Here is a 27,161-nt window from a genome sequence, read left to right as displayed (position 1 = left end):
ATCCTTTATCTGATATATCATTTGTAAATATCTGCTCCCATTCCATAGGTTGTCTTTTAGTTTTGTGGGTTGTTTCCTCTACTGTGCAGAAGCTTTTTATTTTGATGGAGTCCCAATAGTTTATTTTTGCTTTGATTTCTCTTGCCTCTGGGGACCGGTCTAGAAAAATGTTGCTATGGCTGATATTAGAGACATTACTGCCTGTGCTCTCTTCTAGTGTTTTTATAGTTTCAGGTCTCACATTTAGGTCCTTAACCCATTTTGAGGGTTTTTTTGTGTGTATGGTGTACAAAAATGATCTAGTTTCATCCTTTTGCATGTAGCTGTCTGGTTTCCCCAGCACCGTTTGTTGAAGAGACTGCCTTTTCCCCATTGGATATTCTTGCCTCCTTTATTGAAGATTAATTGACCATATAATCATGTGTTTATTTCTGGGCTTTCTGTTCTGTTCCATGGATTTATATGTCTGTTTTCGTGTCTTGTTTTTTATCCACTCAGTCACTTTTGATTGGAGAATTTAGCCCATTTACATTTAAAGTAAATATTGATACATATGCACTATTGCCATTTTGTTAATTGCTTACTGGCTGTTTTGTTCTGGGCGAGCCAGGCTGGGGCAGGGGACCAGAGCAAGTGTTTGCTTTGGATCAGCCTCTTCATTCTCCAGTGTTTGTTGAAAGAAGGGAGAAACTCACGGTACAGGAGTATAACGGTCAAGGGGAGGGGTTTTGGGCAGGTGGGCAGTCGTTGGGCAGTCATGCGGCCACACTTGGACTCACCTGATCTTCCGCCCGCAGCCTGGGACTACAGCCAGGGCTTCGTAAACGAAGAGATGATCCGGGACCACCTCCCGCCTCCAGAGGAGGAGCCGCTGATACTGATGTGTGGACCCCCGCCCATGATCCAGTACGCCTGCCTGCCTAACCTGGACCGTGTGGGCCACCCCAAGGAGCGCTGCTTCGCCTTCTGAGGGCCAGGCACTGGCTGCTCGCACGCGCCCGCCCCGCATACTCACCGTGCCCTGTCCACACCTCCCGCCACTGTTCTTTAACATCACTTCCTTACCCCACATCTCCCACTATGGCCCTGGGTTTAGCCTGGCCTGCCTGTGCTTGGCTGGGTATCCCGCTGGGCTGGCCCCCGAGGGACCCCTTTGGGAGCAGGGTTCTGTTACAGGTGGGCTGCCGCCAGCCACCTTCCGGGTGGGTTCCTGTTTGGCCCTCATTGGTTCTTACCAGTGATGCTTGGCCCTGGCCCTGGCCCTCCCCTCTCACCACCCCACTCACCCACCCACACACTACTAGGCCAAGGCTGCAAGCGCCATGCTCCACCCACCCCTCCCAGGGCAGACCACGTCTAGAAATAAACACAAATGTACAGGCAGCCCAGAGCTGCAAATGCCAGGGGACACCCCCCCCCCCCACCGCCCCAGCCACTGCCTCGGGACCCTCGCCTGCCACCCCTCACTACCTGCTCAGGGCCACAGCCAGGCCTCAGCACCTGACACTACATGACAGTAACACCAAAAAGTCCTCTTGGCAGGTGCCGTGGGGGTGAGAGTTTGCCCCCCACCCCAGGACCCAGGCAAGCCCAGCCAGCAGGGAGCTGGGCTCTCCCCGCTCCGGGCTGGAGGAGGAGGGGGGGGCCTGTCTGAGGGCTCCTCTGGTGGGCACGCGGGCCCTCCGGAAGCCTCAGCATCTTCCCCAACACACCTGAGCATTCAGGCCGGCAGTCTGTCAGGCCGGCAGTCTGTCAGGCTGGCAGTCTGGTGGACCGCCTCTGGACCCCGGGCCACCAGCGCTGATGGCCAAGCTGAGACGATGTGTATTTATTCCTCTGTCCCAGACCCACCCCTCATGCTGCCTGCACCCCAGCAGAGGGGAGGTTTCGTCTGAGCAGCATTCTCCGTGATCTTGATGTTGCCTTTAGACAAGGGTGGGTTCGCCTCTTGCATATGGGCTTTTTCAGAATCATTTATGAGCAGAAAAAACATTGAAATAAAACTTTGCTAATACTAACCCTTCTGCAGTTCCCTGAGGCTCTGCGACTTGTGTCATCGTTGGGGGGCAGTGGGAGAGGAGACAGGAAGGGGCCCAGCACTTATTTCTAATGTGTGTTGGGGTTCGTCATGTAAAGTTTGGACTGTACAGAAAACCATGCACAGAAAAAAAATACTGGACATCCCGAGGAAACGCCGATCGCTCTGATGAAACCACAAGGCCCGCCAGGGGGCTGCTGCTTTTCCCTTCATCAGATGGGCTTTCCCCTGGGGTCACACGTTCTCCATAAGCCCACACGGATCATGATTTATTATGTAGCAAATCCCCTATCCTTGGACAGTTGGGCTGTTTCCCATTTGTGGACTTTGTAGATAATGGTGGCCTGCTTCATCCTCCTTTCAGCTTTTTTTTTTTTTTAAGTTGGCTCCACACCCAGTGTTGGGCTTGAACTCACAACTTGACACTGAGAGTCGCGTGCTCTACCGACTGAGCCAGCCAGGTGCCCCTCAGATGATTTTTTTGGGGGGCTAGATTCCTGGAGACAGCCGGGCCAGGGCGTGTGGACGCTGGGAGTCCAGCCTAGAGACCCTCCTCTCGTGTCCAGCCCCCTCATGCCCAGCCTCACTGACGCCATCCGGGCGGTGTGAAAAGCTCTCTCCCGTCCTGTTGTGCAGCTCTCTATGTGCCATTGTTTTCCTTTTCGCTTTCCCCTCTGGCCAGCCCTGAGAAGCAAGGAGACATCATTAGCCTCAGTTTCTGCTGGAGGGACTGAGGCTCAGCCGTGAAGGCCTTCGGGTTGGAGGTGGGTCCTGAAGTGAGGCAGGCATCAGTCTTCCCGTGGAAGGCTGCAAGAGGGATCGCTAGCTCCCTCGTTTCTTCCTGCACCGTTCCAAGTGCCAGGGACTTGGCTGCAGCTGCCCCAACACGCCCTCCCCTACTTCCGGGGTGCCGGTGAGAAAGATGTAAGCCAGGTGGTGTCGTGAGTGAGATGGCAAATGCCAAGACAGAAATCAGGACACAAGGCAACGTGGGAGTGAGGACTGCTCTCTCTGAAGAGCCAACAAAGCTGGCCCTGCTGAGGTAGGTGTCCAAGGTGGTGTGAACTCAGCAAGTGCAGACGCCTTGCATTTGGAACAAGCCTGTGGAATTAAGTTCCAGAAACAGATGGAAGGAAGCAGGTGGCTGAGGGGACCGTGGAAATGAGGCTGGAATGGAAGCACGCTAGATGTGCTCTAGAGGGCGTGACTAGCAAGCGCAAAGGCCCTGGGGCAGAGACCCGCGGGATGTCTCCAGGAACATCCTGGAGGCCAGTGTACTGGAGTGGAGGGGGGAAGAAGACAGGATGGGGAAGGGCGCGGGAAGGAATGCCAGAAGCCGAGCCTCAGGCCAGGGAGCCCCTTTCTCCTCTCTTCTCCTCTTACCTTCTATTCTGGCCCAGGCCCACGTTCTAGAGCAGGGTTGGAGGTGGGTCCTGAGGTAAGGCAGTGGGCAGGAAAGGGCTTGGCACACCTGCAGTGTGCACGGGATTCTGCAGAGCACTGGGCTCACATGAGGTCTCCTCATCCGGGTCCCCTTCTGGAGGATGAGAAAACAGACCTGAGTGTCAGGCTTTGAATGCACACCTGCCTGAGCTCACAAGGGGCTGTTCCCAGGAGCTGAGAAGGGCTTGGATTGGACCTGGTCCCTACCCTCTCTCCTAGTTTCACGACTTTCCACCCTCTCAGACCTGACACCCTTTTAAAATAACATTTATAACCGCCCCTTTAGTCTCCTGAAGTGGATTTACAGGTAATATCACCAGCCTACACATAGAATTTTTTTTTAAAGATTTTATTTATTTATTTGACAGAGACAGAGATAGCGAGAGCAGGAACACAAGCTGCGGGAGTGGGAGAGGGAGAAGCAGGCTTCCCGCCAAGGAGGGAGCCCGATGTGGGACTCGATCCCAGGACCCTGGGATCGTGACCTGAGCCGAAGGCAGACGCTTAACGACTGAGCCACCCAGGCGCCCTACACATAGAATTTTTAAAAACTCGGGTCGCCTGGGGCCATGGTCACAGCGCCAAATGCAGCCGGACTCCCAGGGTCTGCTGAGAGGGACGCGGTTTTCCCAAGCAGGGCACAATCCTTGGTCTATTTACAAACAAAGCAGGACCGGATACCTTCAGCTATGGCGCAGCTGCGTTCCTGGCAATTCCATGTTTGTTCACACTGGGCACAAAGTCCGACGTGTCCATACAAGAAATGCAGTGAAGCCCTGCCTGGCAGAATTGTAATAGGCCTCTTCCCTCCTGGAATGTCGGAATGCCACAGGCGCAGGCGTCGGGAAGGCCCACGTCTCCGGATTGCCACACCCCAGTCCCCAACCTCCACAGGACGGGATTCCGGATCCCTGTCCTTCAGATAACCAGACACCACCCTGCAACAGTCTACACCCTCCGAAATGCCTCCAGGGGAGGGCCACTCCGCCGACAGTTGATCTCCGTTAATGACCTTATTGAACTGGCTTTAAAAAATAACCTTTAAGTCACTTTATTACATTTCACTTAAGGCATGACAGCGCCTTAAATCCTGCGGTCCTCCGGCCCCTCCCTTGTTCCTCTGCACCTGCCCTCCGCAGTCCGGCAGGGGAGGGTGCTGAGGCCGGCCCTGGGCCCTCCCCTCCTCGTACCTGGTCCGCGCGTTCCTCCCCGCACTTCCTGGAAGGAAGAAAGGAAGGACGGAGGGAGGGGTTAGCGTCCCGTTTTACAGCTGAGAAGAGTATCGCGGCTGCGCATTTGGGACCTGGCCTCCCTCCCTGTCTGTCTGTCCCAACCCCGGACCCGCTGGCTTTACCAGCTCTTGCCCACAGAGCTCCTGATGCCAGAGTTTTAATTATGTGTTCTGTCAACAGTACATGAACTCCACTGGCATCACTGCACTGAGGAATTAATAACTCACAGAGTGCAGTAACGCTCTTTGCTGTTCTAAAGACGTTGCGTAATCGATTGAGGCAACAAACATGTACTGAACATCTACCTCGTGCCAAGGTTAGTGCTGGGTCCTGGAGCCGCATCATAGAGAAGGCAATTCTACGTATGGAAGATTTTTACAATCAGCCTATTAAACCCTCGCAACGACCTGTCATTTGCCCCATTCTATAGATCGGGACGACCGAAGCGCAACGAGGTGAGGCAATTTGCTCCTGAGAGTCAGGCCGCCGAGAAGGGCGGGTCGTGGGACGTGACGCAGGCGTTCGCGCAGCTCTCGCCGGCTGAGCCGCAAAATGAGCGCCTATTTTGCATGCACCCTGCAGTCACAGGTATCTTTCGGTAATTCTCACCCACAAACGAGCGGCTGGCCTTACACTGTAATTACAGAGCGAGGTTTCATACAACTGGGTAAGATGGCCCACCTAAGATTCACGAACCATACGGGAAAAGGGACTTTCGCTGGTCATAAATAGCAAACAACCGAGGGTGTAGCGAAAGCGGTGCAGGTCTGATGCCACCTCTCCCCTGAAAAACCACAAAAATAACAGTTCTTTGAAAATAGGAAAAAAAAAACTCTCTAAACTTGCTCACCAACTTCAGCTCTTCCGTCTAATTTTCTAGTGTTAAAGGGGGGAAGGACGGGCAGATCGCAACTCCCAGGCATCCCGCAAAGTAGGCGGGTCACCTTAGGGGCAACCTTTACCCGCTCAAAAATTCGTCTCACATTAGCAGTGAGGATTCGGGCGTCACCCCGAATCGTTATTTTCCTTACTCATAAGTTTAAGGCATGAAGACTTTTATGTGTTACTTGCTGGGTAATGAATCCCATTCTCATTATCCCTACGGTGAGTATCAGAGTGGACCGTTGAACTAAGAACCCAGTTCCTTTGTAGTTTGTCTTATTCATTTAGTTTGTTGTTTATGTCGCTTTCCATTTTATTTGGTGTCTAGAGAGAACCCCCCAACGATAGTTGCGCCGACCGCCGTATGCAGATAAGCAGCTGGCGTCGCAAAGGCTCACGGGACCTCCCCGCCCCTTCCGGTTTTTGCCCGGTTTGAGCTGTCGCGAGAGTTCGTGGGCCGCACGCCGGAAGCAGCTAGTTGCTCCGTAGCGGCCGAAGGGGCGGGCTCGAGGGCCGAGGGAGCCTAAGCTGCTCGCGGCTCGCTCGGCAGTGCAAGATGGCGGACATCTCCCTGGACGAGCTCATCCGGAAGCGCGGGGCTGCGACGAAGGGGCGGTGAGCGGCCTTTTCTCCCTCCGGTGCTCAGGGCCGGTAGCCTAGCGGGGCTCGGGGCAGGGGAGGGAGCGGCCCGGGAGCGACGCGGAGCGCCGTCTGCGCCCGCCCCCTGCCGTAGCCGCGCTCCTCATTGGCCCGGCCCCGCCGCCGCCGCGGGCCCAGCCGCTCGGCCGTCCGCACTGGTTGGAAGCGCCGTCGCTCCGCGGAGGCCGGCGGGGCCGCTGGCGGCGGCGGCGGCGGCGAGGCTGGGGCGCCCCCTTCGTGGGAGCGGCCCTGGGGGTGGGGGTGGGGGTGGGGGTGGGCGTCCCGTGGGGGGAGGGGTCCGGAAGGTCTGCCCCGGCGCAGCCCCCTCCCCTGGGAAGACTGGCCCTCGGGTCCCGCTGCTCCACCATCTCCGCGCGGCCTTAGAGTTAGGACGAGTGAAGTTTAGCGGGGAAGTGACTTGCTCAGACTCTGCTTGTTACCGCCGAAGCTGAGACCCAGACCTTAACTCCCAAATCCCAGGTGCGCTTCCCCGCTCTGCCGCCTCTATGAAACACTTGCCTCCGTTGCGCGGCGTTTCAAGTTCTGTAAGCGCTTTCATGTAACTACTGTCCCAGTTGCTCTTTTCGCCACCGTATCGGCCAGGTAGTGATATTTTCCCCATTTTGCAGACAGACAGCTTGAGGCCGGGAGATGTAGAGTGGGTGACTTGCTCGAGGCCACGAAGAGCTGAGAGTCGGGGCTGAGTACCTTCTAGTTGGCCTCAGGCTTGGGCAAAAAAAAAAAAAAAAAAAAAATGGTGGGACTGGAGGTTAGAGCTTCGTGATGGTTGTAGCTCCGAGTTGTCGGAGAAGACTGTTCTGGATCTGAGTGAGAAGATGATTTGCGGCGCTGTGCCCCAAATTTCCTCTGGACCCTTAAATATTGTTAGTCATTTCCAGCCTTTGTGAGGGCCGGTTCACCTGTATGAAGAAGTGGGACGCCGGCCAGTAGTTCTCCAGCACACGTTGCATTAGTTCAAGTGTCTTTGTAAACAGGCTGTAAAGATGTTAGATACTGTTTCTCAGACGTCATTCACTTAGCAGGTGTTTACTAATACCTCCTGTGTGCGGGTGGCTAGAAAATAGATCCTTTCTGTTGCTAACTGAAATGTATTCCCCCACCCCCAGCCCCCTACACGGATACCCACTGCACCTGCCGCCACCACGTAATTCACCAGCCAGCCCTTCACCTGGGGTCGTTCGTAACAGGCACACAGGAAGCATTAGTTTACTCAGTCTGTGCTCTGTGAGTAGTTCTGCTGTGTGAGTAGGTCTCTCCTAGGTCTTCCCTCTAATAACTGGTGTGGAGTTGGTGCTGAGTCCTCTGGCCACTTCGAAGTCTGTCTGGGTTTCATAGGTTTGCTGGACAGTGGCTGAATGAACCAGTTTCCCAGGACATGCTCTTTCTGCAGTCACTCCCCTCGGTTCCTGACTGCAGGTGGTCTGTTACTGTCTGTTGGGTCTGTACTTTCTTGGCGCCCAGGTGTGCGGTCTGGTGTTGGGCATCGGGTGGGATCCATGGGATGAACGGGAGCTGTGCAACCAGGCAGACGTGGTGCCCTGCTGGGCCTGTTGGGTTCTGTGCCTCCCTGGCAAGATGACTTTTGAGCTGGGCCGTTTCCTCATTTGTAGTAATGGTTCCTGGCAGGTGGTTGTGAGGAGATCAAGGATGAGAATATAAAAATGTGTAAAGTTTTTACCAGTAGTAATGGTTCAGCAAATGAGGGCAGTTTTCGTGGATCTTTCTTTTAAAGGAGTAGAAGCCTAAACCCCTCCCCGATGGGGAGCAATAGGTAAGGATTGGAGCCCTAGAGTCAAACTGTGAAGTTTCGATTCCCTTCTCTCATTTTCCATGTGATTTTTTTTTTTTTAAGATTTTATTTATTTGAGAGAGAGAGCATGAGAGGGGGGTGGGTCAGAGGGAGAGGCAGATTCTCCACTAAACAGGGAGAGCCTGACTTGGGGCTCGATCCCAGGACCCTGAGATCATGACCTGAGCTGAAGGCAGACACTTAACCGACTGAGCCACCCAGGCGCCCCTCCACATGATCTTATGCAAGTTACTTAACCATTCCATACCTCTCTCGTTTATAAAATGTAGATAATGTTTATTTTGTCAGGTGATTGTTAGGACTAAGTGAATTCATATATCTAAAGTACTTTTAAAAGTATCTGATGGTTCTAAGTGTCCAGTAGATGTTAGCTCTCATCATCATTATTGAAGGCTTTTAAATAAAGAAGTAACATTCCAATTTTGTGTGAGAATATGTGAGAGAATATTGCCTAGCCGTTAACATGAAGGTTGGATTGGGGGAACATGCATCAGACTCTACATACTAGTTTGGTCTGCATGCTGTGTTTGGGTTAAACCTGGTGGAAACTTCATTTTTATTTTTGCTTGCAAAGACAATGAAGACTACGTCCAGGGCATCCCTGTCAAGAACTGAAAGGTCTAAGCTAATTTCCTACAGTAAGCATATTCTGTCTTACGTGCTTCCTGGAAGAACTCTACCCTTCCTGGGAACCAGGGAATGGCATTGCGTGGAGGTCCCAGGAGGAACTTTGTGCTTGGTCATTTAAGTAGAACCAGTGATGATCTCCAAAAACTTTATTCGTTTTAGTGAAAATAGCAGAAGAAACTGTGGAAGTAAGTGTAAATAACCTGTTTGCCCACAGGTCATGGAATGTGCTTGTTCTTTAGAGCAGCCGTTGGGTTTTGTGTTCATCACACCATGTAAGTCAAGAAAGGGGTCGTTATCATTATTATTACCTGGGCCCCAATTAATCATCAAAAGATTTCCATGATTAATGTGAAAATAGAGAAAGGGAGAGTTTTGAGTGATACCTCACTCAGCTAGGGTGAGGCACTGTCCTCCATGCCCAGGACCCATGGATGAGTCTCCCCAGGACAGCACAGGGCACCACCTGCAGTGCGGGCCTGTTCTTCTTGTCGTTTTTTTCCTGAAGCTGTGAGTACTGCTGGTCAGGTTTGCAAAGTCACCCACTGTGGTTTGATTTGTTGAGCTCTCAGAAGATCGCTGTCTGTCCACTGCCACCTCCTAGTTAGAGAAGGCTCATCTAAGGTGGCAGGCAGCCTTCGTGGGATGGTCGGACCATGAGTGTGGTGGGGTTGAGCAGCTCTGGCCCAGCTGCCCTGTCTGGGGAGTCCTTGGAGCCGTGGGGAAGGGGGTTGGTCAACTTTTCAGTTCAGGCCAGGGCTCTGGTCCGGGTACTCCTTGCTTGTTTCCTTGTTGAAGTAAGATAAAGGAAATGTAGACCTAAAACACAGAGGAGGAAAATTAGTTGTTATGTAACTTGGAGGGGAAGAAATGGGATTTAAAACAAAACATCTGCACAAGACTCTCTTGGAGGGTAAGGGGATGTGTCTGTGAAGCACCTAATCGAGGGTTGACTCTCTGTAACAGAACTAATCTGTGTTTTCTTCTTGTAAAGGTGACCTCAGTACACTTAACTCTAACCCAAAGACCCCATGGATTAAAATCCACTTTATAATAGTAATCCGGGGCCCCCCTCAAAGGCCTGAATCCTTCAGACTAGACATCTGTCCAGAGCCAGCTGTGGTCGGGGTCTGGCAGAGAGCGCGAAGTTCCAGTGGGGACCCTGGCCCTCTGACCCACAGTGCTCTTCCCAGGACCCCGTGGAGCACCTAGTGGGGCCCTGGAAGCAGGGCGGGGGTGCATTGTGTCTGTGTGGCCGGGTGGGGCAGTGCAGAGCCTTGTTCCACGCCTCCCCCGCCCCCTCCCCAACATTGACTGAGGCCCAACGTGGAGAATGTGTTTTGGGAACATCAGAGAGTGTGCAGTGGGAGGTGAGGCTGCGGGCAGAAGCTGGGGCCAGACCAGAGGCTCCGCCGAGGGCTTGGGCTTTGTTAGGGAGCCCTCGGCAGTTCTTGGAACAGGAGGGTAACACCACGAGCTCTGTGTTTTGGAGACCCACTCCTAGCAGGAGTGTTTATTTGAAAAATTCCTGATGACTAATGCCTGCCTTGTTCCCGGCGCTGCTGCCTGCTGGGATGAACAGCCGTCTCTTCATGCGGGAGGAGGAGCCGTGATGATGAAAAGCCTGAGCACTGAGGCCGCTAGAGCTGCTCATGAAAGGGGTTGAAGGAACTGGTGTAACCCGGGAAGTAGCTTCCTCGCGCTCCTGCCTCCCTGCCACGTCCCCTCCCGCCCCCAGGTGGACCTCTTCTCACCCTCTGGTCACTAGAGCGTGTGGCTGTGTGAGCTGTTCCTCAGCCTGGGGACAGCACACCCCCTCTTTAACTCTTCAAGTTCTGGTCATTATTTTTGACCCATGCGCTCTAACTAGATACGGGCAAGCCCGGAGTGGCCTTCAGCAGGGCCTCCTCACCTGTCACATGTGCTTGGCAGCCTCATTCTCAAGGTTGGGAGGGTGAAAGGAGGAGTTCCAGGGGAGGGAGGCCCTGTAGGGTCCCTGGCACTTGGCGGGTGCTCAGGACCGGAAAGCTCTTTGATATATGGTGATTAACATAACAATAAAAAATAAATAAATAAATAAAAGGAAAGCTCTTTGAGCCTTTTTTTTATCCGCCTGGTGCGGGGTTGCCCCAGGCAAGGAGATGCAGGAGAGGCTCCTGGTCCTGCAGGAGGTACAGGCTTGGAAACAGAGCCTTGTGATTCAGCACAGTAAGCACCTCTGCGGCACTTGTGTCCAAGGTTCAACTGCCCCAGGGAGGGCGCCTCGGACTGTGAAGTGCTAAGGGAGAAGTGAGGGAACGCTCTTGAGGGCAGAAGGGGCCCACCAGAGCTGCGAGGGCCAGGAGGCTGTAAGCTGTGGGCTGTGGGGTGTTGTGCCCAGGGCCTGGGGCACACTCGGCTCTCCCCAGCCCTCTCAGCCCTACGGGCATCTGGTTGTATGCAGCGTCCCCAGAGGCTTTGGTCCTCCCCGTCCTGGAACAGCAGTGCCCCTACCATCATGCTCTTTGTGGTGACTTGATTTCCCAGCCAAGGCCTCTGGCTTCAGAGAGGCCCCATGCGTGGTAAGTGAACAGTTTTTGTCTGGAGTGCTTTCTGCTAACGCTGGTTTCGTCCAGATCTGGACAGTAAATGTTGATCAAAATCCTTTTCCCGGGGCGCCTGGGTGGCTCAGTCATTAAGCGGCTGCCTTTGGCTCCGCATCCTGCTCCCTGCTCCCTGCTCGGCGGGAAGCCTGCTTCTCCCTCCCGCACTCCCCCTGCTTGTGTTCCCTCTCTCGCTGTGTCTCTCTCTCTCTCACATAAATGGGTGAAATCTAAAAAAAAAAAACACCCTTTTCCCCAGTTTACGAGTAGGCCTTCAGTAGTAGCTCCTGGTCCGAACTGATAGCCTGTTGCATTTCTTTGATGGGCATCATCAACAGATGTAGGGAGCTGAAAGCACTTAAACAAACCAGTGGGGTTACCTCACCTGCTACTTGGCCCTGGGGGTTGGGCTTTATTAAGAAGTTTGTGTGCCCTTCATAATTTCCAGGGACCCCTCAAGCTATGGGTTTTGGTGCCGCTACAGTGAATAGCCCCACTGTTGTCAAGACCTTGCAGACCATGAAACCGAGGGTGGGCTGCTCCAGGGGCGGGCGGGTGCTGTCTGCCACACGCATCTGTTGCCGTCTCCCTAATTTGTGCTTACTGAACTCCCTAAACACCCATTCCTTTTGACCTTGCCTTTTTTTTTTTTAACCCACTCCTTTACAGGAGAAAATAGGACCAGCAAGTAGGGCACCCCACCCCACCCCACCTTAACTGACCAGTTCTGTAAATGACCCTTTCCCTCTCTCTTCCACCCAGTTCTTGTGTAGACCCATTGGAAAGTAATTGAATTCTAAAGTAACTTGCCATTTTTCAAAGAAAATTGGTATGTGCATCACTGCCTTAGGCAGTCCTCTAGCATACTGGAGACAGCAGGCGTTTCCACTGGTCAAAGGATAACAAGATGAAGGTCCAGATTTGCCTTTACTGGTACCTTGGCTATGCTCCTGCTGTTAGCACAGGAGCTGGTGGATAGTCTCCCTCCCATCAGTTGGGGAAAGGTGAGGCAGTAGGAGCATTCGCTGACTTGGCCAGTGTGCAGGAGGCCTCTGGGGAGGCCTGGACACAGATGTGGGAAACCGTATAGGAACTTGACTGTTCCGTAGAGTTTTGCCTTCTAACACCAGGTCAGAGATTCTGAACGCTGCCGTCATCCAGGATTGCCTGTGGGGTAAAAAATGCAGATGCCCAGGCCTTCACCCAGATTTTAGATTCCGTAGCTGTGGGGTGGGGTCTGGACAGCTGTGTTTTTAAGCAGTTCCACAGGAGTTTCTAATGCTCAGTCAGGGTTCAACACCACTTAGAAAGCACTGGGCCCATTCTCCCCCTTCCCAGTCCAATGGGGAAGAGAAAACAAGCAGATGTAGTTACAGGCACAAAGGAGGGTTGTCCTGGAAGAATCAGTGAGGGAGGGTTTCCCCAAGAGGAGATGTTGCCTTGGGAGCCGAAGTCCCCGGGCAAGGGTACCTGCTGCGAGAGGCCGGGGTAGAGCGGCCTCGTGGTGTGGTGGGCAGGTGGAGCGAGGGAGCAGCCTGCAGACACCAGGAAGGACTTCCAGGATTGTACTTGGAATGGTCTTCGCTTTGCTCACAGGCCACTGAAGGGCCAACAGAGGAACCCCACAAGCAAATGGGGCCTGTTTAATGGAGTTTAGTTCATTTCCAATCTTAACAGTTTCTGAATTTGACGTTCTTGTTGGTGGTGAGTATGATAAATACATACTTGGTTTTATTGCTGGTTCCTGGGATAAAACTCTGTTCCTAAAACTCGTGGGAGTTTCCTGAGTTACAAGGGTAGTAGGAGCATCTTATGTTCTAATGAGGTGATGCCTGATGGGCCCCTGGATAGCTTCAGGATGGGGGTGGTTGCCAGAAAGACCTTGGCATGATTAGTTGGAACTTGGAGCTCTGCCCCACGCCCTACCCTACTCCCTACCCCCCAGGGAGGGGAGAGGGGCTGGAGATTGAGTCAGTCATCAGCGCCCAGTGATTCAGTCAACCTTGCTTACATAATGGGACCTCCATAAAACCCCCTCTACAATGGAATTTGGGGGAGCTTCTGGGTTGGTGAACACAGCTATGTGCTGGGAGGGTGGTGCCCCCAGAGAGGATATGGAAACTCCACACCCCTTCCCCTATACCTTATGCCTCTCTTCCATTTGACTGTTTCTGAATTGTGTCTTTTATAATAAACTGATACTAGTAAGTAAACTGTTTTTGCTGTGTTCTCTGAGCCATTCTAGCAAATTCTCAAACTTGAGGAGGGGGTGTGGGTCTCCTCAATTTTAGCTAGTCTGTCAGAAGTGTGGGAAGCCCAGGACTTGGGACTGGCATCTGAAGTGAGGGCAGTCTCTTGTGCTGACTCTGGGTAATAGTGTCAGAATTGAATTGTAGGACACCCAGCCGGTGTCCAGAGAGTTCAAGAACAGTTGATGTGAGGGAAATACCCACACGTTTGGTGTTTGGAAACAACTCAGACAGTGACTGTTTTTCTTTCCTACCAAGTCCTTGTGTGTTCAGTCTGTTAGCGGGCTAGCTTCCGCTCCCAGCCCAGAGGGGCATTGGCCGGCACCGGAGGCCTGGGCTGCCAGGGGCATGCCGGGTACCTTTCGTTAATCATTTCTTCTCTAGGCCTGTTTGGCCCACCTCACAGAGTGCTGGGGGGGTGACTGAGAGCACGGCTGTGGAAGAGCTTTGGAAACTGAAGTTGCTCTTCAGGTGTGTGGGGTTAGGATATTTGGGGGGGATATGCTTTTTTTTTTTTTTGACTAGCATCATTTGTAGGTTATTGTCCCTAATGGTGTCTCAGAATACCTGGTCTAGGGAGCAAAACAGTCTTACCTAAGTGACTGAAACCACCAGGCCCTTCTTCCTCATTTTCTTTGCAAGGCAAAGTTAAAAGCCATAAACTGGGAAGAAAAGTTTCAATATAGGTTTAATTGTTTCCTCAGCGAGCAGATTTCTGGTTTCTCCAGGAACTCCCCCCTGTTCCCAGTATTACAACGACTCTACTTCCGTGGGCTACTATTGATAACCCAGATCCGCTTAATATTGCCATTTTTACTTGCAGTCTCAATGCCAGACCAGGAGTCGGAGGTGTTCGATCTCGTGTTGGGATCCAGCAGAGCCTCCTCAGCCAGCCAGCCCGCACTGCCACCTTCCAGCAGAGATTTGATGCCCGGCAGAAGATTGGCCTCTCGGACGCCCGGCTCAAGCTGGGAGTCAAGGATGCCCGGGAAAAGCTTTTGCAAAAAGATGCTCGGTTCCGGATCAAAGGGAAAGTGCAGGATGCCAGAGAGATGCTGAACTCGCGCAAGCAGCAGAGCACGGCGCCCCCGAAGCCCCGCCAGGTGGCCGATGCCCGCGAGAAGATCAGCTTGAAGCGGAATTCCCCAGCCACCTTCCTGAGCCCACCCGTCGGGACAGTGACCCCTGCCCTGAAGCTCACCAAAACCATCCAGGTTAGGTGTGACTCTTGCCATATATTCCTGGGGAGCCAGGAACAACTGTGGATTCAGGCAGGGAGCGGGGGCCTGGAGTGTTGGGGCAAAATGACACTTCTCCCAAGTGTTTGTACAGTAACTGTATGAGGGAGGCAAGGTTTTAATCTAGTTTTATGGAGAAGAAAGGGGGCTCCAGAAAAAGTAAGTGACTTTCTCCGGTGAGCTCGTGATGCGGGGAAGAGGGGAGAAGACAAGGTACTCGTGGGGCGTGTGCTGTGTGGCGGGCACTTCACCCATAGCACCTAATTCATCTCTTACAGCAACTCTGGGACCACTACCCCAGTTTTATAAAAGACTCTGGGTCTCAGGCCGTGAATTACTGTGCCCAGAGTTAACACAGTTGTCCGTGGGAGGTCCAGGACAGGGGCCTGGTCAGACCCGGCCCCCCATCCAGGGCACTGGCCGCTTGCACAGCCGCCGAAGGAAATGCACACAGCACTCAGTGGTCACGGCGACTTCGGGAACAGGAACAGCGGTGGCGGCGAACACTTACTGAGCCAGGTTCACTGAGCAGGACGCCGAGGCTTCCTGTCACTCCTGCTTTGGGCACGAGGCACTCTGGAGGTTACCACAGGCCACAGCTGAGGGCCACCATATTTCAGGTTCAGTGATTCTCGTGGAGAACACGTGTGGACCCCTGGGGATGAATCATGATCTCTGTGTGTTTCTAGGTTCCCCAGCAGAAGGTCATGGCACCGCTGCACACCCATCCTGCTGGAATGAGGATCAACGTTGTCAATAACCACCCGGCCAAGCAGGTGAGAGAGTGAGACTGTGAGCGTGTGGGCGTGAGCGTGCGTGTGCTTTGAGCAGCTCCACTGGGTGGATTAACGAGGCCTGGCCCAGGGCTCCCAATTTGAGGAATTGGAGGGATTACATTTGGGTTTTTGCAGTTTATGATTATTTTTAAATTTTTATTTATCTTTATTTACTTATTTGTCAGAGAGAGAGCACAAGCAGGGGGAGTGGCAGAGGGAGAAGCAGGCTTCCCGCCGAGCAGGGAGCCCTATGTGGGACTCGATCCCAGGACCCTGGGATCATGACCTGAGCCCAAGGCAGACGCTTAACCGACTGCACCACCCAGGCGCCCCTATTTACTTTTATTTTTATTTTTTCAAAGATTTATTTTGGAGAGTGCGTGCGAACGGGGGGAGGGGCAGGGGGAGAGCGAGAACCCAAGCAGAGTCCCTGCCAGAACCCACAACCTTGAGATCATGACCTGAGCCGAAACCAAGAGTCGGACGCTCAACAAACTGAGCCACCCAGGAGCGGAGCCCCTGCAGTTTATGAGTTTAAAAAATAAAAATAAAAAAAAACTTACAGTGGGGGGTGGGTATGTAAGGGGCAGAGAGGCAAATTGAAAGTCTTCTCTTTTTTTGTTATTTAAGTAGTATGTGCTTAATGTAGAACAGTTGCAAGATACAGAAAGAATAAGAAGGAAAAAAGTCCTTGTGCTTCTGCTCTCCAAAGCCAGCTGCTGTTGAAATTCTGCCCTGGCTCCTTCTGGTTTTTTGTGTTTTTAAGTGTCACTATTATTGAGTTAATGCCTAGCTGTAGTTGTGCGTGTATTATTATATTATCCAATTTTGTGTCCTTCTGTTTTCACTTTATAACTCAAGCACTCCTGTGATTCACATTTACTCTAAACATGTTTACTAACTGCATAATCCATTGAGTTGATGTTCCAGTTTATTTAAGCCATTTTCCTCTAATTTTCACTGTTAGAAATCCTTCTGTGAACATCTTTGTGGCTAAAGCTCTTTCTGGGGTTTGGATTTATTTCTGTAGGCCGGACTGCCAACAGTGAAATTTCTAAACTGATTATAAATACATGTTTTAAGGTGTTTCTAGGTGTTGCCTGCTTGTGGAAAGGTAGTTCTCGTGTACGTGGAGGTTGCAGCACTTTTGTTGGGCCCTTGTGGGTGGAGAGCTGGCCTGTGAGGATTTGACTCCCGGGCTGGTCTCCCCCGGCCCTCCCCTTCCCGCCACCCACTTCTCCTTCCGGCTACTGGCTCCATGTGTCTTGCTGTTCTTGCTCCAAATGTCCTTTGAGGGCCTGCAGGCCATGTTAGCTTTTTTTTCTTTCTTTTCAGAATTTATATGATTTGGAAGATGATGATGACTCTGTAGCTCCCATTCCTAGTAAACAGATGAAATTTGCAGCCTCGGGTGGCTTTCTCCACCACGTGGTAAGACATTTTATGTTTTCCTTGCACTCACTGTGTGCATCTGGTCCGGTGGATGGGCGAGGTGGTGGAGAGTACGGCCTTTCAATTCAGAAATCTTTCTTCGTGTGGGTCATAAGAATTTCAGAACTGCTAATGCAGATGCAATCCCTGGCTTATACATGCTGAGACCAGGGGGTCCAGTTCTGTGCTCGAGGCCCCACAGCTAGTGAGGTGCTGGGCTGCAGCTTCCGCTTGCTGTTTGAGACCCTGCAGGGGAAATGTGAGGTCCCAGGGGAGGGAATCGCGTTTTCTTTCCTTTGTGGCAGGACGTTCTGCATGTCCCCTTCCCTCCATGTTCACCAGCTCCGGCCCGTTCTTGACACCGGATCCCCTCAGTTGGTGTGTTAGCAGGAATAAGCTGCACCTTTCGTGTGCGCCCCACCAGGTGCAGCCTGCATGCCGGGCAAGCTTGCTAGACTAGGCTGCTGGGCAGATTCCACGCAGAGAAGGAACAAGAGCGGTATCTGGGACCATCAGGGTGGCCAGCAGCAGTGGGTATAGCCCATGACAGGGAGGGCAGCCGGGGGCACCGAGCCAAGTGCCTTTGTTTGGCCCTCAGAGGCCCAAAGACTCTGTTTTTGTCACCGCACTGAGTGTATGGCCCTGTTTCCTGGTTACCGCTGAAGTTCTTAAAGCTGAATGGTTTAGAAGGGGCTGGGCCTTTGCACTGGTTGAACTGCTAAGGTCCACTACCAGGGGAGCAGTCAGCTGGCTCAGTTCCTGGCTCACCCTACTTGAAAGAATGCAGAATTTGTGTTAACTAATTTAAGACTCCCCTACTCTCCTACCCAGTAAGGTGGGTGCTGTTATTAGTCCTATTTTACAGGTGAGGGATCGGCCCAGAGAGGTTAAAACATGTTCAGTATCACCCAGCTTATAAGTAGCGGATCTAAGAGTCATGTTTACACAGTCTGCCTCCCAGGCCACACGTATCATACTGTACTGGCCGTCAATAATCAAAAAGCAGTTTAAGAAATGTGGGGCCCTGGAAGACATTTCGTTTGCTTCGGAGGAGCTGGTGAACCAACCCTGCCCCATACTCTGCCCCTCTGGCGGCTTCAGCCCTCCCTTCTTCCTGAGTCAGTACCTTGCAGGCACTGTCTTCAATCAGCGAGGTCACCTGCTGTTTCTGCCTCATACATGTTTTTCTTCAGATACATTCATACCAAGGAGTTTCCTTGTTTATATTTCCAAAGGACTCCATCCCCGGTTGCGGGGGCAGGGGAGGGAGGGAACAGTTTCTGCTGGCTTGCACGGCGACTCTGCCAACATGTCCCTCACGGTCTGGGAGCCGGCCAGGCCAGGGCTACGCATGATGCCTCCGTGTGGCAGAAACAGGAACCAAGAAGCTGGGAGTCTAGACCTTCTGAAGAGTGGGTTCCTCTGCCAGGCCAGCTCAGAGCTGATGATCAGCCCGTTGTGATAGAGACATATCTGGGAATGAACTTTAAGCTTTTGGCCTTCTGCTTAGCCCCAAATCATAGGGTTTTCAAAAAAATTTCAGTGGTCTGGGTAGGCCTGTGGCTCCACGTCAGGCCTGCGTGGAAGTTTCTCCCCAGGGGTTTCCTGCACTGGAGCGTGGCTTCTGTGAGCACGTGGGCAGACTGCGTTTCTCTCCTCCAGCCTCTTCCTTGGGGGAAGTCACAGGCAGCCTTTTTGGCTCCGGTCTCTAATGGAGCTGGGGAGCTGGGAGGCCTTGGGGGTGGGCGTTGTCGGCCCCATAGGGCTTCTCTCTTGCCTTCTTCTCTAGCTTCTCAGATTCCTGTCTGCCTCTTTGTTTAGGCCGGACTGAGCAGTTCCAAGTTCTCTGTGTCTAAGGCCCTCCCTCTCACCAAAGTGGTTCAGAATGATGCATACACAGCTCCTGCCCTCCCCTCCTCTGTTCGAACAAAAGCCTTGACCAGCATGTCTCGGACACTAGTGAACAAGGAGGAGCCCCCGAAAGAGCTCCCACCTGCTGAGGTGAGGTGAAGGTGAAGGAGGGGAAGCAACTGCACCCATTGAGAGTCAGCCTGTGGTGGGTGGGCTGTGTGTTGTGTGTACCCTGTTGAGTCCTCGCAGCACCTCCGTGAGGTGGGCGTTGTCACCTCCATTTTACAAATGAGTAAACCAAGCCTCAGCAACCCCTGCCCTCCACAAGCTTGCGGGCGAGTAGAAGAAACGGAGCTGCAGACCGAGCAACTCTGGTGATAGAACAGAGGTCTGCCCCGAGGAGAGCTGCTGGGAGCCGTGAGGAAAGAGCATTTGATTTACTGGGCAAGTCAGGAAGGCTTTAAGGAGAAAGTGTCACCTGAGCTGGGTGGGTCTTGACACATGATTGGCATTCCATGCGGAGGCTCAGAGGCCTGCGAGTGTCGGGCATATCTCGGAGGTGGCGAGAGCGTTTCGGGCCCTGAGCGTTGTGGTGGGGCGTGACTCTGACAGGCTCCCTAGGGGGCTTTCCTCTGGGCCTTCCTGGTCACTCGCGTGCTGCTGCTGAGCGCACAGCTGTTGTCTGATTCTGGGAACTGTCTTGTCTGGCAGCCTGTCCTCAGCCCTTTGGAAGGCACCAAGATGACCGTGAACAATCTGCACCCTCGAGTCACTGAGGAAGACATTGTGGTGAGTACTGTGTCCTGCCAGGATTCTAGCTCTCAGGTCTGTGTCAAGGGGCCCCAAGACCATCCCCAGGTATGCTAATTCCCTGAGGCTCATGGGACTCTGCAGAGAGTCCTGTTGGGGCTGAGATTTCTTACAGGATATAGAGCAAAATCTGCAAAGAGGAGGGCTCGTGGGGCAGATGCCGGGGGAATACAGGTGCAGATTTCTGGATTCCTCCCCGAGTGGAGTCACACAGAATGCACTTTATTCCCCCAGCAACGAGCTATGACACGTGAAAGCAGGGAACTCGGTACAGACTCAGTGCCCAGGGTCTTTACTAGGAACTAGTCGTGTAGGCTCCCCCTGCCCCTGCATACGAGCGTCCCAGACTCCTAGGGGGAAAGCAGGTGTTCAGCATAAACCACGTTATTTGCATAGATGAGGCTCAGTGAGCCCCTCTTACGTCCTAGGGCGGTGGGAGCCCTCCCCAATTTCCGAGCTGCCCGACACCAGCCAAGATCCGGCCTTGGAAGCAGGTCTTTTCGACAGAGAGCAGTCGGGCTGGCTGTGCTAACTCTTCTTCACAGCGACTCACCCAGGGCCAGGGCGTGGTGCTGGGTGGGTCTTGAATGGGATCCTCCAGTCCCTTGGTTCCCAGCCCAGTGGTTCCCATTTTCCTGTGAGTCTTTGGAACTTCTGCCTCCCCTAGGGGTTTTCATGATGATTCCAGAGTAAACGGAGTGAGACAGATCAGTGTTATCTGGTGGTTGGCCCCCCTGGATTGCCCTGGCCTGGCCCGCCCTTAGTCATGGGCAAAACCTAAACCTGGTAAGGGCAGAGCCAGATGCAGCCAGGACTTCTCTTCCACCTTATTTTCATTTAGGCACCGAAAAAACCACCATTAATTTGAAAACCCAGGTGCCCTTTAAACTCTGAACTGTCAGATCATAGAAGGAATGCACCTGGACTCCAGCCTCTCTTTGCAGCTGAGTCACAATGGGCATTGTAGCCTACTTTGTCTGATACTTGACAAGTTAATAGAGAATTAAAACATTTTTTTTCCTGATTATAAAGTAGTAATAGCTACAGTGTATTGGGCACTTAGTAAGTGGCAGGTACTTTGTAGGCAGGATCTTTGAAAATACAGAGTAGTGGGAATGGCCCACCCGTGGTGATCACCATGCGCTTGAATGCCAGCGGTAGCCACCCTCCCTTTCCCCACACGGGTTATATCGAGAGAACGACAGCAGTACAATTGGGATCACACTTAGTATTATTCAGTTCCATATCTTGGTTTTGGTATTTAACGGTTTCCACTTTATAATGAAAAACATTTCGGTGACCTCTGCAGAAACCTCTTCTGTCCTCATGAGAGCCTTGTGAAGGGAGTCGCAGGTGAAGATAAGGCATGGGTGCTGGCTGGCCTCCGTGGTCCATCTCCACATTGTCTTCCTTCTCTGGCCTCCCCTCCTGCCCTGTAAAAGGAGGTGGGGGCGCCAGGGGACATGATAATGGCGGTAACACACGCCTACAGAGCATTGCCCTAAAAAATGCCCTCAGTTGAGCTTTCAGCGACCCTAGGAGGAAGGCGAGACCATTCCTTTTCTTTTTTTCAGAAGAGAAGACTCATTGTCAGAGAAGTTAAATAACTTGCCAGATTCCCTAGTGACATATTTACCACTGCCTTTGATGAGCCTACACGTTCCCTTTCATGACCGGGCCCTCAGAGAAATTCTGTAACTGTTATCCTTGTGGAGAAAGTGGGTGCAGAAGCAGGAAGTCTTTGGGGGTGGCTTGCTGAAGGACGCACAGACTCCAGGGCTTATAAGCCCAGACCCATTGCTTGCTGCCGGCTTGGCTCGTCCCCTCATCTGGTCCCACTTCGAGAGGCCTGTGGATGTCCCAGGGACACCACCTAAAACGGCGCCTCCCCAAATCCTGGGCGCTGGGCATATTCAACTGGAGTGCAGCTGCCAGTCTACCCGGAGCCCTCTGGGGGGTGTGAATGGCAGGCAGGCAGGATAACGGCCCCAAATTCTTCAACCCTCACTCCTCCTGTTGTTTGCAGGAGCTTTTCTGTGTGTGTGGAGCCCTTAAAAGGGCTCGGCTGGTCCATCCTGGGGTAGCAGAGGTGGTCTTTGTGAAGAAGGACGATGCCATTACTGCATATAAGAAGTATAACAACAGGTGTTTGGACGGTAAGTCAGGGAGAAAGCAGCCACCTCACCTCCCGCTGCTCGCTCTCGGGCAGCAGGCCTTCAGAGCGAGCCTCCCTCTGAGACGGGTGGGAAGACTCCTGGCGCACCCAGCCCCTCTGGGGGGAAGGTTCCCGTGCGCCAAGAATAGACGGGCGTGCGTGGTCCCCTGAGCCGCCTGTTGTGCAGGGCCCTGCGTTTTCACCCAGCCGTGGGACGTCGGTCCAGTGAGCAGAGAAACACCGTTTCTCCATGGATGGTTCTCTTAAGAGTTCTCGCCGGGGAAACCAAAAGTACTTGCCGCCTCCTTCCAGATGTTGGTCTGATTACTGCTGGGACACAGATTCCTCAAAGGCCTGAAGCCTTGTCTAACGGTTCGCACCTGGGTGAGCGCTGCTCCTCGGGCGCAGGCTCCTGATTTTACTGAGCTCACGGCCACATTATTTATCTCAGGATGGCCTGTGCAGAGAAACTGTCTGCCAGGCCCCTTTGTCCGCTGATTAGTTCTTTCCGTGTTTACTGAGTACCCTGTGGACCAGGGACCTCCTATAGAGATGCCGACACTGGTGTAACGGTCAGTGGGGTTTCGGTTTGTGTTTCCCTGTTGGTGAATGATGCTGAGTATCTTTTCTTACATGTATTCATGAACCATTGGTATATCGTGGAGAAATGTCTGTTCAGGCTGTTTGCCCACTTCTTAATTGAGTTTAAAAGAAATCTTTATATGTTAACGCGTCTCTTACCAGATAACTGATTTGCCAACTTTTTCTCTTCTTTTTGAGCTGTGCATTTATAGCTATGTATTTTTCTCGAAGCAGTACTTTAGCTGCATCCCATAAGTTTTGGTATGTTCTGTTGTTATTTTCATTCATTTTAAAAGTATTTTCTGAATTCCCTTGTGATTTCTTCTTTGACCCATTGGTTATTTAGGATTGTTTTTAATTTCCATTTATTTGTGACTTTGCCAAGTTTCCTTCTGTTCCATGAGTGTTTAAGGAGAATATGTATTTTGTTACTAGTAGATGTCTGTTAGGTCTGGTTAGCTCATAATGTTATTTGAATCTTCTGTTTCCTTGTCGATCTTTTGCCTGGTTCTGTCCGTTACTGAAAGCAAAGTATTGAAATCATCAACTGTGATGGTTTACTTCTCTCAATTGTGTGAGTCTCGCTTTGTGTATTTGAGGGTCTGATGCTGTATATATGTTTGTAGATGTTAGTTGTATATATGTTTATAATTGCTCTCTCCTGGTGAAGTGACCCTTTGATCATTGGAAAATGACCTCCTTTGTCTTGGGGCGCCTGGGTGGCTCAGTCACTTTAGCATCCGACTCTTGGTTTCGGCTCAGGTCATGATCTCGGGTCGTGGGATCAAGCTCATTGAGTTCCACGCTCTGTGTGGAGTCTGCTTATGATTCTTTCTCCCTCCCCCCCCCACACTCACTTGCATGAATATTTTCTAATGTGACATTTTAGGTCCTTTAAAGATTTTTTTCACCATATATATAAATTTTTTTAAAGATTTTATTTATTTGAGAGAAAGAATGTGTGAGAGAGAGAGCACAAGAGGGAGGAGGACTAGAGGGAGAAGCAGGCTCCCTGCTGAGCAGGGAGCCCAATGCGGGACTCGATCCCGGGACCCTGGGATCATGACCTGAGCCGAAGGCAGTTGCTTAACCGACTGAGCCACCCAGGCGCCCCATTTTTCACTATTTTTTGAGTCGCTACTTTAATGGCTGCTCAAGGGTTTACAGTACCAGAATCTATTTCAGATGAGTATTAAATTAATTCCAGTGAGGTATTAGAAATGTTACCCCTGTATGGCTCTATTCCCTCTTCCCCCCTCTCTCGTGCTGTGATTGCTATACTTCTCTCATAGTGTGTAGAGTAGCGTCGCAGTCAATACCCGGAGCAGTTAATCCTTCATAGACCAAGTGGAAGCCTGTGTGTTCACTTTTGAATTCTTCTTTCACTTAATTTTGTTGCATAAACATCTTCCTTTGCTACCTCACAAACGAGTTTAGACAGAGTCACACTGAGTTCAGGTTCTCCCTTCCTTCCGCTCTCCTCTCCTGCTCGAAGTGAGAAGTGTGGTCTGTTTCCACTTTGGTGCCATCCTTGCTGAGGTTTCGTGGACCTCCTACCCTGGGATTCCCAGGGCCTGGCAGTCCCGTCAGCCGTCGAGAGCCGGAGCCGCCGGCGGTGGGGGGCTTCGAGCCCTCGTGATAGAGGTGGAGCCCTTGTCGTTTTGTCCTGAGCCAAAGTTTCATCGCAGAACCTTTTTTTTTCTTGTCTTTTTTCAGGGCAGCCCATGAAGTGCAACCTTCACATGAACGGGAACGTTATCACCTCAGACCAGCCCATCCTGCTGTAAGTTCCAGAGGCTGCGGTGCTGGGGGCTGGGTGGAGCTTTTCTCCTTGTTTTCTCTGTGGGATTCTCTTCATTCTGCCGCATAACGTGCCTGCGTCAGCACTTTCCTCTCTGGCACTTCCTCCGTGCTGACGCCGGGCGTGCCGTCCCGGGTGGGCCACCGGGGTGCTGAATTGTGTAGAGTGACCTGTCATTTCCGCAGGGGATTGAGGGGGCTAGTGTTTAGACCTCGTTCTCAGCTTTATAATTCAGAAATGCCCGAGAAGAGAGTGGAGAGCAGACCAGTGTGTCTTTGTTCCACTGTGGGCCCCATCCGAGTGAATGGAAAATGCCACCTCCTCGTCCCAGACTCTGGTGGAGACAGGCCCCGCTGCTGGCCCTTGTTTTATGACACGCACCTGCACATAACATGCCTGGCCCAGACTGAGGCTTTTTTTGGAGCCTGAGATGCATGAAATGTAGATTGGCAGGACGTCCTTTTATAGACGAGGAGACAAAACCTCGGGGGAAGATACTAGATTTGCCAGGGGGTGGGGCAGGCCGACTTTGAAATTTAGAAAGACCAGAATTTGAACCTCAGATAATGAGTTGTGTGATTTGGACGAGTGTTTTAAGCTGCACTCCGGGAATAAGTTGTATTCTGGAAAATGTGGGTTTTACGGCCTAATAAGTTTGGGCTAAACAGAGTGAAGCCGATTTCTTGACTTCAAGCCTTCTCTAAATACATAATAAGCTGATGTGTATGTGATCGTCTCTGAAGGGCATGCAGCATTTCCTAAAGTTAAAACCCCAGATCACAACAGGCTGCATTTCGGTTTTGTCATCCGCAAATTAAAAAATGATGGATTTGCGACAAAATGTCGTGAGATCAGGAGGTACAAAAAGCATTATGTTCAGCACCTAGCGCTCATAACAGACTTAGTAAATGGTGGGTTCCCTTCCCATCTGAGGGAAAACTGACAAGGATTTTGACTCTTCTCTGCTCTCCGCAGACGGCTGAGTGACAGCCCCTCAGTGAAGAAGGAGACTGAGCTGCCTCGCAGGGTGAATTCTACCGCCTCATCCAACCCTCCTGCCGAAGTGGACCCTGACACCATCCTGAAAGCGCTCTTCAAGTCTTCGGGGGCCTCTGTGACTACACAGCCCACAGAATTCAAAATCAAACTTTGAGCTGGAGGGGTGGGGGGCGGTGAGGCAGCCAGAAGCAGGGGCAGAGGAGGGTGGCTCTGTTTCCTAAAGCAAAGCTTGTGACCAATGGGCCGTTGGACTGGAGGCCCCTGAGCCTGGGAAGGTCGCCGGGGGTAGAGCGCTTCCTCACTGGACGGGACCCATCTTTCTGTGTTGTGTTCTACCCTGTGCTCTTCTGTACGTTAACATTTCCTGTAGTCTGTTTCTTCTCCCTCCACCTCATCACCAAGGTAGGCTGGTGTTGCTCAGTGTCTCTCCCCTTCATCTCAGCCCCAAACTGATTTCTTGTCTGAAAATGGTACCCTGAGTTCTCTGGATGGCTTTCTTGTGGCCCCGTGGAATGCAGGGCAGGGGCCTCTGTGAAGAAGGACACGTTTTTCTCCAAGAGGCGAGGAGTTGCCTCCCCTTTCTCTTTTTTAAACTTTCAAACGAAGTGGGCAGTGGGAGCCCCTGCCGTCCTAGGGGAAGCCAGGTCAGCTCGAGAGCTGCGCCACTCACCTGCCTGGTCATTGCAGGTGGCCTGGGCGGGGATCAGGCCACAGCCCTCTTGTCCTCGCGCCATGATCGGCTCTCGGCAGTGTGGTCTGGAGAGGGCCACATGGCAAGGGCAGGTGAGGCTGCCGCTCTGCTGGGAAGAGCATCCCCAGTCCTTGCTGCACTGTCTTCTGGCGGCTCACAGTCCGTTCTTGAGTTCACGTTTCCCTGTCCTTGCATCCTGCTGTATGCCCCGCGCCAGCTCTCAGCCTTCTGGGTCTCGTTGCCAGGAGGGGTGTGCGTCGTCAGCCCTCCCATGTCTCGCCTGCACGGCACTCGTCACACCTGGTTTGGGTGCAAATGCCAGCTCTCTGCTAGTTGGATTTTTTTTTTTTTTTTTTTTTAAAGGCCTCCCTCTTGTTCTGTGACACTGGGGGTCTGGGGATTATTTGAATGGAAGATACTGGCTTGCTCCTGGCTCTTCCTTTCTGGCCTCAAGATGCTTACAGGACGATAGGGATGCTGAGAGAGGCACAGATCGATCTGCCACCGAGGGGCACCGTTCCCAGTGTTGTGACTGCCCCATCCTTCCATGACCAGAGGGGTCTTTCCCTGCCTTGGCAGTGAAGGGCGCAGGGAATGCTGGGTGGTAGGCAGGGCGTGGAGAGAGCAGAGCAGCCCTTCCAAGTGAGTTGGGGCAGAACTGTAGCCCCCAGGGGCAGCCCCTGACTGAATACCAGGACAGCATGGCTCCACTAGGCTCCTCAGTCTCCTGCTGCTTTGTTGGGACTACAGAGGGAATCCAGGTGGCAGACCTGGAGTGAGTTGGGCAGCAGGGCTCGGGGAGCTCTACAGAATCAGTAGCAAGTGAGCACTGTGAAAGGCACGAGTCTAGGAAGTAGAGGGGACCCGAGACACTAAGAGCCTTTCGTGGCCTGCTTGAGACCAGCCCAGTGAAGAAAAATCTGGAAACTCGTGTTTCCAGAGTTTGGTCTGTAAGCAGGAAGGACCCAGGCTTTGAACACCGTTCAGTCCTCCAGCTCTAAGGCTGCTCAGGCCTTGGAAGTCAGTGGAGGGTACCTGATGGTGCTCCACCTTTTGGTTTTTCAAAGAATGCTGCTTCTGTTCCCTTGTTTCCTTTTCCCCCCTTTGAACGGGTGCAAACTTAGTTCTTCTCAGCAGCTGGAAGACATTCCTCCTACACTTTGCCCTTCCTGATCCGTGAGAGCACCTACAAGGCAGTAGGACCTGGTTTCTCAGGTACTGGGGACAATTGGATCACTGCTTGGACTCTGCTTCAAGTAGGGATGGTAAATACCCTGCCTGCATGGCTTTACCCCCCCCCCCCC

The 27,161-nt window shown here is 52.4% G+C and overlaps 2 protein-coding genes, 1 long non-coding RNA gene and 1 other non-coding gene across 5 annotated transcripts in view; 2 read left to right on the top strand and 2 right to left on the bottom strand.

Moving 5' to 3' along the window:
* CYB5R3 (cytochrome b5 reductase 3) overlaps window positions 1-2,018 on the top strand; it is a 29,228-nt gene extending 27,210 nt beyond the window's left edge. For both annotated transcript variants that reach the window (XM_028115338.2, XM_028115339.2), the window contains exon 9: window positions 798-2,018. In XM_028115338.2, coding sequence (XP_027971139.1) covers window positions 798-970 — 173 coding nt within the window. In that variant the 3' untranslated portion in view covers window positions 971-2,018. The remainder of the gene's footprint in view (window positions 1-797) is intronic.
* A 269-nt stretch (window positions 2,019-2,287) lies between these two features.
* LOC114218328 (uncharacterized) lies at window positions 2,288-5,353 on the bottom strand. The gene is made up of 4 exons (XR_003611176.2): window positions 5,019-5,353; window positions 4,163-4,699; window positions 3,422-3,575; window positions 2,288-2,722 (listed from the first exon to the last, which is right to left on the bottom strand). It is a non-coding gene; the product is annotated as an uncharacterized LOC114218328 (long non-coding RNA).
* A 258-nt stretch (window positions 5,354-5,611) lies between these two features.
* LOC114218571 (U12 minor spliceosomal RNA) lies at window positions 5,612-5,761 on the bottom strand. The gene has a single exon (XR_003611221.1). It is a non-coding gene; the product is annotated as a U12 minor spliceosomal RNA (small nuclear RNA).
* A 298-nt stretch (window positions 5,762-6,059) lies between these two features.
* Window positions 6,060-27,160, top strand: POLDIP3 (DNA polymerase delta interacting protein 3). Its single transcript, XM_028115329.2, has 9 exons — window positions 6,060-6,210; window positions 14,347-14,737; window positions 15,451-15,537; window positions 16,873-16,968; window positions 18,790-18,969; window positions 19,531-19,608; window positions 21,656-21,785; window positions 24,083-24,149; window positions 25,143-27,160. Exons 1-9 carry the CDS (start codon window positions 6,152-6,154, stop codon window positions 25,318-25,320), a joined length of 1,266 nt encoding a protein of 421 aa, XP_027971130.2. The 5' UTR covers window positions 6,060-6,151; the 3' UTR covers window positions 25,321-27,160.
* Window position 27,161: the final 1 nt, after the last annotated feature.

This window comes from Eumetopias jubatus, unplaced genomic scaffold (assembly GCF_037043125.1).
Source record: "Eumetopias jubatus isolate StellerSeaLion01/CBP00866 unplaced genomic scaffold, mEumJub1_p1.0 scaffold_8, whole genome shotgun sequence".
NCBI classification, from domain to species: Eukaryota; Metazoa; Chordata; class Mammalia; order Carnivora; family Otariidae; genus Eumetopias; species Eumetopias jubatus.
The sequence above is the reverse complement of the archived record's forward strand: the minus strand, read 5'-3'. Positions and strand labels throughout refer to the sequence as shown.

What these genes read in the sequence shown, in the direction of transcription:
- POLDIP3 (XM_028115329.2), top strand. Translation starts at nt 6,152, where the DNA reads ATGGCGGACATCTCCCTGGACGAGCTCATCCGGAAGCGCGGGGCTGCG. An exon ending in AGCTCACCAAAACCATCCAG is followed by an intron (nt 14,738 to 15,450) that starts GTTAGGTGTGAC and finishes GTGTGTTTCTAG; the next exon opens with GTTCCCCAGCAGAAGGTCAT. An exon ending in TCAGACCAGCCCATCCTGCT is followed by an intron (nt 24,150 to 25,142) that starts GTAAGTTCCAGA and finishes TGCTCTCCGCAG; the next exon opens with ACGGCTGAGTGACAGCCCCT.